Raw genomic sequence first — 10,517 nt, forward strand, 5'->3', positions numbered from 1 at the left:
GTATCTTAATTTTCCTTCGTCCTCCCAGACATTTTTGTTTCGTTTTCGTTCGGCCTTACAGCTCTTTGTTTTCCCTTGTCATCTGCCAGCGTGTGTGTGTGTGTGTGTGTGCGGTAATTCCGAATAAACTTCTGTTTATCCTTCTTTGTTTTTGCTTGTTTGTTGGTTTCACGGGGAGAGGATGAAGTTTTCCGCGCCGCCTCCTTCCCCTCTTCCCCCTCCCGCTGCCTCAGCCGCGGACGGAGTACTTTTGTATCTCGTGCCAGCGAATCTTCTTCTGCAGCGTGTGTAGGCAAAAGACGAGACTCTCCGCCGACGGCGGGCAGCCGGGGATCCAGAAGTCCACCGGGATGGCCCGCTCGCACCCACGCAGCACGGCGTACGAAAAGTGGTAGTAGCCACCGCCGTTGGCGCAGCTCCCCATGGAGATCACCCACTTTGGGTTCACCATTTGCACGTAAATGTTGCGCAGCAGGGGCGCCATCTTGTTTGTCACGGTGCCGGAGACGATGATGATCTCCGCCTGGCGGGGCGTGGGACGCGGGACGATGCCAAAGCGATCCAAGTCGTACCGCGCCGCGTACGCGTGCATCATCTCCACGGCGCAGCAGGCCAGCCCAAACGTGAGCGGCCACGGCGAGTACGCCAGGCACCACTCTGTTAGGTCGTGCAGCGTCATCTGCGCGTACTGCAGGGCGTTGTTGGGTTTGCTGGTGCCGAGCTTGTGCAGCAGCGTCTTCTTTTTCCCCCGCTTAAGATCCAGGCGGTGCGACCACTCCGGACTCCCACGCGAGATCATCGCGCGGCCGGTGAGGCTGCAACGCGTCAGGCGCAGCATTTGCGCGTGTGCTCTACCCAACTGCTCCTCTTCCTCCTCGTGGCCCGGTGAACGACGCCGCCTCCTCCCTCGCGCTGCCTTCCCCGTGCCCACTCCTGCCGGCCCGTCGCCTCCCTCAGCCTGCGTCTGCGCGCCGCGACGCGAGGGACAGAAAAAGAGGAAAAACAACAACAACAACAAAGAAAAAAGAAAGAAAAAGAAAACCTCCAAAGGAACACGCACACAGGCACACAGAGGCAAAGTAGAGAGGCACCGCAGCTGCACAAAGTCCACAGAGCCGCCGGGAGAAAAGTTGCGTCTAGGGCAATTCGCCACACCATCGCCGCTTCACACAACCGCCTCACCAGCTTCATCACCATCCACCGCGTCGGCACGACAATACCAGCTCATTTTCTCTACCAGCCCAATATTATATACGACGCTTGTGCCGCTGCCGTTGCCGCCTTTCCTTGCGGCTTAGAAACGATAGACGTCACTGTCCTTGTAACCGAGTTCACCCAAGACACCACCGAGCACAACCAAGTTGTTGAGGTCTGGCGCAAGTGGTTGAATGTTTACCCCGCTTGACATGGCGCTCATTGTCCCCATGGGTGTGCCTGCCACATGATTCAGCAGCTTGTCTGGGCCGCAAAGCATGATGATCTTCTTCTGCTCCTCCGGGGCCGGCATCGTTTGCTGGACCATTTCCTTTGTTACGTAGCCGACAAAGTGATGCCAGTTGTCCGGGTCCACGGGCTGGTCTACTGTGTAGTACACCTTAAACCGTTTGGGGTAGCGTGCCGCCAAATCGTCAAAAAGACCCTTTAGTAATATGTGCTTCTCGGTGCGGTTGCAAAACAAAAACGACAGCTTTGTGTGATCCACAACGCCTTCCTTCCAGGTCTCCATCAGGCCATGGCGAATAATCTGCAGCATCGGGGTAAAGCCAGTGCCGCCTGCGATCATGCCCACGTGGTCCCACTTATTCGGTCGGTACTGCACCTTGAAGGTCACGGAGCGAAAGAGCAGTTTGTCGCCAACGTGCATGCCAAACAGGTGGTTTGTCATGAGGCCTCCCTGCTTGCGCTTCACAATGATGTCAAAGTAGCCTTTCGTGTGGTTGGCCGTCACCGGGGTGTAGAAGCGGTGGCACTGCTCCATCGGCTGAACCCCGTACTTGTAGCAGGCCTGCAGCGTCGAGCACGGCTTCAGGTTGAACTCCTCGTCCGCGTGCAGCAGGAAGCGGAAGAGGGCGGTGTCGTGTGTGATGGGAATCACCTCGCCGAGCTGGTACGGCTCGTAGCGCTGCGAAAACACGACGCCCTCCCGTTTCTTGTTGCGAAACTGAAGCGCGTTCTCGATGCTGCGGTAGCACTCTGCGGGGCACGCGTCGTCCGCGGGACGGCGCAGCATGGCGCCTAGCAACCCCGCGGCAAAGGCGGCGACGAAGCGCATGCTGCTCAGACCAGAGACGTACCGCCACCTGCTTCCGGTGCAAATACACAGAGAGGCAGAGGGAGAGGGAAAAACAAAAGCAAAAAAAAAAAACACGCACACGGAGAAAACAAAATTTGCGCTTCGATCTCTGACTGTCTGTCGCTCTCGCTCTCTCTCTCTCTCAGTGGCCAGTTGCAGCCTTCTACAACTGCGGTCGACCTCGTGCCCCACGCGTCACTGGCGGGAAATGCTTCGGCGTCCCGGCAGAATGCTGCGAGGCGCAAGGGGGGGGGGAGGAGGAGTCACGGCGAAAAAGAGAGGACCCGCCACACACACACACACACATACAGGCAGACACGGGCAGATGCATACGTAGAGCAACACCGACCCTGCACACAGGGCTGCTTGCATAACGCGGCAGTGACATCCAGCTCTTGAAGCAGGATTATCACACAAACATCATAATCATCATCATCAGAGTTAAACCCGCAAAGGCAAACAACCGCCGCCGCAGTAAAGGGAAAAGAAACAACAACTACAACGCACACACACATACGGACGAAGTCGGCAATTAACAAGGTAGTAACAAAAAATGAAACACAGTGCACTCAAGAAACGACGGCTCATACGGGCAATACACCCGACCGCGGCAATATTGAGTGGAACATCCACCTCGCCTAGTCTACAATAAACTAAGCCCAATAATTCTTTTTTTTTTTATTGCTTATCTGGAGGGGATGGAGTTCAATGGCTTTTGAGGAAGGGCTGCAGAAAGGCTGAGCTTCACGCATGCTTATCGGCGATATAGTTAACAGCCCCATCTATGTCTCCGTTAGACGCACGCAAGGCCTCTAAACAAAGTGCTTCATTATCGAACCCCATTTCCTTTAATACTGCCAATTGTGGCGCCCACTCCGCCGCACTCCCGTACGCGTCTCCCGCTTGTGTGTGAAAAGTGGGTTGTGCCTGCCCTCCTACGTTCGACGGGGCCGTCATCCACAGAGGAATAAACGGGGCCGAAGCATAGGGATTACTGCTGCCCAACCGTGATGGAATACTACCAGACAATCCGGCAAAGGGTGTCGCGCCCCCAGCAGCCCCGCCGCCAGCAAATAAATTCGGCATATAACTCACATTTGGACCCATTGGGTTTGCTCCTAAGGCGTTCCCCGCGTTGGGTGGTTGCTGTTCCCAGGGATTTGGCAGGGCCTCACTGTTTGCCTCTTTGTTTGGGTCGGGGCGCGCCTGTGCCTCATCGACGCGGTCGGAGGCATTAGGGCCGCGGGTCTCCATAAGCTCGGACATGTCATTCACGTATTCCGACGTCATGCGTTCAAAAAGTTGCTCGCCACCAGGGAGGGCGCTCAGCTGCGCGAGCTGCAGTCCCATGCCGCGACTCAGCGAGCGCCGCTGGTCGGGGTCAATCTGCGCCATCATCAGCGTCTTCAGCGTCTCTGGGTCGCAGAGGTGGCGCCGCAGCTCGGGGTGCTTGTCGAGCATCTCCTTCATGCCGGGGTTGGTGGCGAGCATCAGCTCCAGCGTGGAGGGGTCCCGCACCATGAGGTCGATGACGGGCTCCATCATCTTCGCCTGGACGCGTGCGTCCTTCTCATTTTCGTGGCCGGAGGCAGACACTAACGCCGCCCGCATCGCCGTCATGCTCGCCGAGCTCGTCCGCAGCCTCTCCGAGACATGCACAAAGAGCTTGCGGGGGGCATCCTCGGCGAGCGGATAGAGCTGCAGTATCAACGCCCACGTGGCCGTGTCGTCCTCCAGCACATGGCCCTGAAACGTGAGACGGATCGTCTCCTCATCGGCGCCAATCATCTGCCCGATCAGCACACGCACCTCACCCACCCGCATCTCATCCTCAATGAAAAGCTCCTGCTTCTCCGTGATGTTACTCACAACCTGAAACAACATATTTTGCGCCTTACTCCACCTTCTTCGTGTTTGCTCTTTGCAGAATCAATTGCCCGCAGACAAGCTTGCGTTTTCTTCCTAGTTGCTGGTGCCGCGGTCGTTGTCCAGAGAGAGAGAGAGAGAGAGCAAGCGCAAAACAAAGGAGAGAGGGATGGAAGGAAGGGAGTTTAATCACTGCCAGAGATGACCGCGTACATATACATTTATATTCCTTCAACTGGGCGCCACTGTCAGCAGGAGGAGCGAGAAACACACACGCACATGCGCGTCGTAATTATTGCAGTTGGGCGACCGGCAGGAGGTGGACGGTGTCCATCAGTTCCCGCACGCCGCGCTCCGCCTCGAACTGCTCCACCGGCAAAAAGAAATTGCTCCAGCACTCCTGGGGGCTGCTGTCAACAAGCGAGGCGGTGAGGCAGGCAAGCGACTTTGACGCCTCCGCCAGTCCACAGTCAGTGGCGTCGAGAAGCAGGTGCCGCAGCGCGGCGTCGCCAGGCAAGCGTCGCTCCACCGCGTGCCCCACTGCGGAGAGCCAAAATGCGGCACTGAGCGGGGTGGACGACCAGGACGCATTCCACGCTCGAAGAAGGCGCGTGGCGCCCACCAGCGGTGGAGGAAGAGCGAACTTCAACGCCGCCATCGAGTACCCAAAGGCGGGACGCAGCGCCCTTCGCTGCATCGGATCCACCGCCAACTGCAGCGCACGCAGATTCGGTTCAGCTCCAGCAAAGGAAATAAACGTGCGGACACGCCGTGTGGCGCTGCGGGTGACTCTTGTGGGGGTCCTGCGGCAGGTGAACGTCACCGGCAGCGCAATCTCCAGCAGGTCAGGGTCGTGTATGGCGCAGCCCTTTTCCCGCAGCAAAAAAGCGCTATCTACGACCCTTGCGGCAAACTTCGGGACCCGCTGCCGCTGATAGTCAAACGTTTCGCCCCCCACCGTTTGATCTACCTCCGTGTCGCGGGAAAAGGGCGGCACCTGCGCGAAGACCTGCGGCGCCACGACCTGGCGGAGGTCGGGAGCCTCAAAGCCGCCGACGTAAACCACGGCGTGGGGCGTCCAGCACGGCATCCCCGGCGAGGAGTCGCCTTCCGAGTCGCAGCGCCACAGCTGACGGCCCGCAATGAGCTGTGGAGGCCACCTGCGGTACAGTCGGCGCCACACCTCTGCGAGCGCAGGGGAACACGGTGCGGAGGCGGGACCATGCCTTGCCTGTAGATAGGCACTGTGTGCTGGCACCGGAAACCCATTCAGCAGCAATTTTTGCTCGTCATAATGCCCTTTCGCGACGTGTGGGGCTGGTTCAAACTGCCGAAGCCTATTATGCAGTCGAGCGAAGAGCGCGTCCTCCGTCATCGCCCCTCCCACGGGCGTCTGCGACGAGTGCGCGGTCGCAAAGGCGATGGATGCACTCGGAAAGACCGCCGTGACAAGAAGCCGCAACGCCTCTGCATGGCAGGCGGACGAGCCCCGGTGCACCAGCGTCATCGTCATTGCATATATTTCCTTCCTCTTCTCCTCGGGGTGCAGCGGTACTTTACTTTTTTTCGAGTGTCGATGGGTACGTGTATGCGGTTGCGGTTGTGCGTCCTCCGCCCTTTACCTCCGTGGCATCACACGGCCGCCGGCTCTGCTGTAGCTGAGAGAAGCCCCGAAGAAAAAAGAAAGGGGAAAGGAAAAATTAATAAGAAAAGGCGTCGACAAACCACATCTTCACTACCCCCCCCCCCCACGGGTGTGGCGCAGCACACCCTTCGCGCCCGCCCACCCCGCGTTGTCGGCCCTCCCCGCCCCCCCTCCCGCGTACAGTGTTGTATGCACGCATTTGCCACATACCCACACAGCACGCGGGGGCTTACATAACCATATGAATGTATAACTACTTATTGCGGGAGAGAGAGAGGAAAGTAAGTCGGCTTGCGGTTGCCTTTGCTAAGGAGACACAAGCAAGCAAGCAACCAGGAAGTTAACCTATATTCCTCCTCCTACGCTCTCTCTCCCTCCACTTTTACACCCCGCCCCCTCGCTCTTTCTCATTATCGCTCGCTCCCTCTGCCTCTCCGTGTTTGTTTACCTGCTGCATGCATTAAGCCAAGCCTCCCTCGTCGATCGCGGAACATGGAGAAGAACACAAACAGACCCACGCGCGTGCGCCCACACCCCTTTACTTGCCCAAGCAAACGGGAAAGCAGCACAAATTCGTATGGGCGGAAGCTTCCACGCATGGAGGGGGGGAGCAAAGAGCAACAACCCAACGCCCCGGGAGGGAGGGAAAGGGCTTAACGGGCGGTGGACAGTGAGGGAGGAAGGCAGAATGCAATACACGCACACAGACATACATTTATATTTATAAATACAAACACATATATACATGTATGTATGTATGTGTGTGTGTAATAACATGTAGATAGACGACCAGCTGCCCTCAGCCCAAGAGACACACACACACAGACACACAAATACAGGCAGCGGGGGGGCACATTGGAGACCGAAGTCGCCTGTATTGTGGTCTTTCAGGGGCAAGCCCATCGTCCGCCAGGCATTAAAAACAGAAATAAGCAGCTAAAAAAAAGAAGAAAAAAGTGAAAACAGAAAACAAAAGAAAACAACAACAAGAACAACAAGACGAAAAACAAATACGTGTAACCACTACCGCTCCTTCTCGGCAGGTTGCCATATACGTTATTCCAGCGACTTGCCAAGAAGAATGTAACTTCACAGCTCAAAAGACGAAAACAAAAAGAAAAAAAAACAAACAGGAAAGTAAGAGAGACACTCATGGCTCTCTTACAGAGGGGGTCGCTCCGTCTCGATTCTTCCAGAGTCTTCTTTTTAAATCTTTCTTTATTTTCCGCCATTCATTTCTGTATGCAAAGTATTTCCCCCTCCCCTTTTTTTTCTTTCCTTTTTTCAAATTCAAGGGGGAGGTAGTACGCATCCTCGGCGTCTTATTATCTTTCCTTTCGCTGTCTTTCGTTACGGAAGTCCCCCAGTCCCACTCACTCATTTAACCCCTCTACCTATTTCGGGCCCACCGAACTTTTCTACGATCTGCCCTGACACGCACTCACTGCGAGACTGGCGGGGCACACGTGTTGGATACATCTCCTCTGTTTGCGCGCTTACGGACGGCGTTTCACGGCGGTGGCGTTACCGGCGATGACGGCGGCGTGCAGAGGAACGGTGCGGGCGTGTTCACGCCCCACAGGGTGGTAGACGGCTCCCAGGCACTGCCACTGCCACTACTGCCCCGCGAGTGCGCCGAGAGCCCCCGTGCGCGCTCGCCGAGGTGGCAGGGGCCCAGCTCTGTGGGGCCCACCTTGATGTCCTCCACCACCATGGATTCGCGCGGCAGCTTCGCTCGCTTGGAGAGATACGGGCCCGTGAGTGTCACGTACTCGCAGAGGTTATCGACCTCCTCGGGGGAGCGGGCAAACCAGGCCCCACCAATGTCAAAGAGAATGCGCTTGTGGAGTTGACGCACCAACACGCGCTCGGATTCACTCCGCAGGTGCATAATAAAACAGCCACTCCCTCGACCTTCCAGTGCGAGCGCAGTCGCGCCAGATGTGCGCCGGACAAGCCAAATCAGCTCTGCCGGTGTAGTCTCAAACCGCACTTGGCCGACAAAGAGAGGAAAACTCGCTCCTAGAGGCGGCGGTGGCACGGAATCAAAGCGTGCAAGCGTAGGGAATTCAATGAAGCGGCATTTGCCGTAGAGCGCACGATGCACCACATTGGAGGGTAAAAGATCCTGCAGAAACGTGTTTGCATTTGGCATTGGCGGCATCGTGGGCGTTCCAGGTGCCACTGCAACGCTAGGAGAGCTAGCAATAATAGGGCTATTCATTCCGCTGCCGTATGGGTTAGAGAAAACTGCAGAGATACTGTGCATTGGAGGAGTGAGGGGTGCTACAAGAGGCGAGCGTCGACCGTTTTCGCGCGTTCGAACCTGGACTTGAATACTATGCCCCTCAAGCTGCTCCGCAGAGTCGTCCACGCTTCTCACCTCCGCTTGCTCCATGACTGCGTAGGCAGGGTGCACTGGGGCACGGAAGGCTCCGCGCTTTGTTGCGCCCTCACGCCGCGCCGTGGCCGGACGCCCATGCTCCACAGCGTCGACGCTGCCGCTGACGTCCGTCCCCTTCGCCCGCGTCCCGGCGGCGGCGGGGTCCACGACCGGCCTCACGGCATCCACCGTTGGCCGCATCCTCAGTTGGGGGTCCTTGTGAATCTAATTCCACCTGTTCTTTTCGTTTCCCTTCGCTCGCTTCTTCCGATTCTCTTTAATGGACGTATCAAGCCGCCTCGCCGCCTCGCAGTGTAGTCACGAAGTACGTGCGTCCTCCAGGCCTCGGTGCTGCCTGCCTGATGGCGTCGCGTCTGAGCGAGCGAGAGAGCGAGTGTGTGTGTGTGTGAGGAGAGGGTGTAGTGCGGCGGTGCCCGTCTCGCGCCTTGTGGCCCTGTTGGATTTCGCCCAAGCCGCAGCGGCGCACACTCCGGGACCCCTCACGCTGCCACCTTCGCCGCCCCGGCGGGACACCGAGAAGGAAACAAACGAAGAAGAAGAAGAAAAAAGCCTCGCCGTACTTGGCGGCAACGGGCAGAGCACAGGCGAGAGGTCGGCACCACCCACCAGCACCACCCGCGGGGGCAAGCGGCAAAAACGGAACAACGACAAGAAAAAACAAACAAACAAACAAACAAAAAAAAAGACGAGTCTGGGCAAAATTCCTACGAAGAAAACATTCAGCGGGCGACGACACTCCCACAATACTCCTAAACAGTTACTTCTATCCGTCCCACTGACGCCGCCATCCACTTACACGTCAGAGCCACGTCCGCGCGCGCAGCCCCAAGCGCCCACCCTACCGACGCAGCCCCTACGAGCCCGCGCCACGGCAACGGACACACAAACCACAGCATCCGCAGAAAAAAGGCAGAAGGTGAGTAAAAACTGCGTCAGAGTAATTCCTGCGTCCCACGCCTGCGGTCGTTGTGAATCCAAACACGGCTGCAATAGCTGGTAGGCATTCCCACCTCGACAAACGCTAACAAAACAAAAACAAGACGAGAATTGTTTTTCCCTTTTACTTCCTTTTTTTTTTCCTTTTTTTTTAGTATTTCGTTTTTGTTTGTTTTCACCACCAGCTCACCATGTTGTTCATACCACCTACAGTCGCTACAGGCCTCGCCTGATTTCCTAATAGGCGTAAATGCTTTGCTGCGAGGGCGGAAGCGTTCCCTTAATGTTCACCGCAAGGTATTCCTCAATCTTGCCGGTGTTGAGAAAGCGACGCATTTGTTCCCCAAACACCGTGTTCTGCTCAACGTACCGCTGCATGCGCCGCTTCTCCTGGTGGTGCTCGAGTGAAACGAAGAGCAGGTAGGTGGGCACCCCGGTGAAAATCAAGCGGCCGTAGCCCTGCGGCGTGTACCGCCAGCGCGAGGTCAACGTCTGCAGCACCGTCTGCTTCACCTGCGCATCCACGCCAACGTCGAAGAAGTGGGGGAGGCCGTACTGCCGCTTCAGCGTGGCCGTCCCCGCGGTGTAGAGCACCAGCGCCCCCAGCAACGCCCCGGAGAGGGCCATGTTGCACCGCCGCCACCACTGGCGGTTCGTCTCAATCTCCCAATCGGAATCCGTCTGGAACTTCCGCCACCGCATCATCCACTCGTCAAAGTACTGCAGCTTCAGTTCGTACTTCGTCATCGCTTCACAGTCAACGGCGCTCGCTAACTTGGCAGGGCCCACACTCACGCACACACGACCTCAACGAAAAAACTCCTACAAGGGGAGAGGGGAAGACAAAAAAAAAAAAAGAGAGACCCGATACAGTCACAGCCACGACAAAAAAAAAAACCGAAGAAGGCGACCGCACCGGGGGCACGACAACGGAAAGCAGGAAAACAAATACCGAAAACAAGAATAACAAAAAAAACATGCAGCAGAAACAACGCGGCAACTTCACGCAACCTCAGTGTGGAGCAGTATCGCCCAATGCGTGCCTCCCGGCGCGGCTGGGCGAGCAGCACACGTGAAAAACACGGCGACGCGCGCACAACTTCAGGTGCCCTTCAAAGGAAGCGGGCGAGGGGTCAATCAGCTCATAAGCAAAACAATAAAAAAAACGAAGCAAGGAAGCAATCAACCACATAAAAGTAAAACAGTACAATAAAAACTGGTCACCACGGGCCGTTCAAACAGCAAGCTACCACTCCACCCCACCGTAAAAAAAAACAAACAAACAAGAGCACCATAAAAAGCTCAAGCTTACCTTTCTGCGGCATGTCAGTGTGCGTACAAGCTGCCGTCGCCATCGCCAGCGACACTGCGGC

At 56.8% G+C, this 10,517-nt stretch overlaps 6 protein-coding genes across 6 annotated transcripts, besides 15 other annotated features; all 6 read right to left on the reverse strand.

Moving 5' to 3' along the window:
* The first annotated feature begins 90 nt into the window (after positions 1–90).
* Positions 91–111: a microsatellite.
* A 118-nt stretch (positions 112–229) lies between these two features.
* Positions 230–838, reverse strand: Tco025E_07737 (NADH-ubiquinone oxidoreductase 20 kDa subunit, mitochondrial precursor; the record flags this gene model as incomplete). Its single annotated transcript, XM_029374596.1, has 1 exon — positions 230–838. One exon carries the CDS (start codon positions 836–838, stop codon positions 230–232), a length of 609 nt encoding a protein of 202 aa, XP_029225300.1.
* Positions 839–987: 149 nt separating this feature from the next.
* Positions 988–1,041: a sequence feature (A-rich).
* A 253-nt stretch (positions 1,042–1,294) lies between these two features.
* On the reverse strand, positions 1,295–2,272 carry Tco025E_07738 (reductase; the record flags this gene model as incomplete). Its single annotated transcript, XM_029374597.1, has 1 exon — positions 1,295–2,272. The coding sequence occupies one exon, from the start codon at positions 2,270–2,272 to the stop codon at positions 1,295–1,297; it is 978 nt and encodes a 325-aa protein (XP_029225301.1).
* Positions 2,273–2,341: 69 nt separating this feature from the next.
* Positions 2,342–2,365: a microsatellite.
* Positions 2,366–2,391: 26 nt separating this feature from the next.
* Positions 2,392–2,437: a microsatellite.
* A 144-nt stretch (positions 2,438–2,581) lies between these two features.
* Positions 2,582–2,612: a microsatellite.
* An 86-nt stretch (positions 2,613–2,698) lies between these two features.
* Positions 2,699–2,731: a microsatellite.
* Positions 2,732–3,037: 306 nt separating this feature from the next.
* On the reverse strand, positions 3,038–4,177 carry Tco025E_07739 (ubiquilin; the record flags this gene model as incomplete). Its single annotated transcript, XM_029374598.1, has 1 exon — positions 3,038–4,177. One exon carries the CDS (start codon positions 4,175–4,177, stop codon positions 3,038–3,040), a length of 1,140 nt encoding a protein of 379 aa, XP_029225302.1.
* A 106-nt stretch (positions 4,178–4,283) lies between these two features.
* Positions 4,284–4,329: a sequence feature (GA-rich).
* A 122-nt stretch (positions 4,330–4,451) lies between these two features.
* On the reverse strand, positions 4,452–5,672 carry Tco025E_07740 (uncharacterized protein; the record flags this gene model as incomplete). Its single annotated transcript, XM_029374599.1, has 1 exon — positions 4,452–5,672. The coding sequence occupies one exon, from the start codon at positions 5,670–5,672 to the stop codon at positions 4,452–4,454; it is 1,221 nt and encodes a 406-aa protein (XP_029225303.1).
* Positions 5,673–6,497: 825 nt separating this feature from the next.
* Positions 6,498–6,551: a microsatellite.
* Positions 6,542–6,574: a microsatellite.
* Positions 6,575–6,615: 41 nt separating this feature from the next.
* Positions 6,616–6,642: a microsatellite.
* An 81-nt stretch (positions 6,643–6,723) lies between these two features.
* Positions 6,724–6,815: a sequence feature (A-rich).
* Positions 6,816–6,902: 87 nt separating this feature from the next.
* Positions 6,903–6,949: a sequence feature (A-rich).
* Positions 6,950–7,314: 365 nt separating this feature from the next.
* On the reverse strand, positions 7,315–8,388 carry Tco025E_07741 (uncharacterized protein; the record flags this gene model as incomplete). The annotated part of the gene is made up of 1 exon (XM_029374600.1): positions 7,315–8,388. One exon carries the CDS (start codon positions 8,386–8,388, stop codon positions 7,315–7,317), a length of 1,074 nt encoding a protein of 357 aa, XP_029225304.1.
* A 174-nt stretch (positions 8,389–8,562) lies between these two features.
* Positions 8,563–8,612: a microsatellite.
* Positions 8,613–8,723: 111 nt separating this feature from the next.
* Positions 8,724–8,755: a sequence feature (GA-rich).
* A 93-nt stretch (positions 8,756–8,848) lies between these two features.
* Positions 8,849–8,892: a microsatellite.
* A 489-nt stretch (positions 8,893–9,381) lies between these two features.
* Positions 9,382–9,891, reverse strand: Tco025E_07742 (uncharacterized protein; the record flags this gene model as incomplete). The annotated part of the gene is made up of 1 exon (XM_029374601.1): positions 9,382–9,891. One exon carries the CDS (start codon positions 9,889–9,891, stop codon positions 9,382–9,384), a length of 510 nt encoding a protein of 169 aa, XP_029225305.1.
* Positions 9,892–10,517: the final 626 nt, after the last annotated feature.

Source organism: Trypanosoma conorhini (genome assembly GCF_003719485.1).
Source record: "Trypanosoma conorhini strain 025E chromosome Unknown Tco_14.4_contig_00625, whole genome shotgun sequence".
NCBI lineage: Eukaryota > Euglenozoa > Kinetoplastea > Trypanosomatida > Trypanosomatidae > Trypanosoma > Trypanosoma conorhini.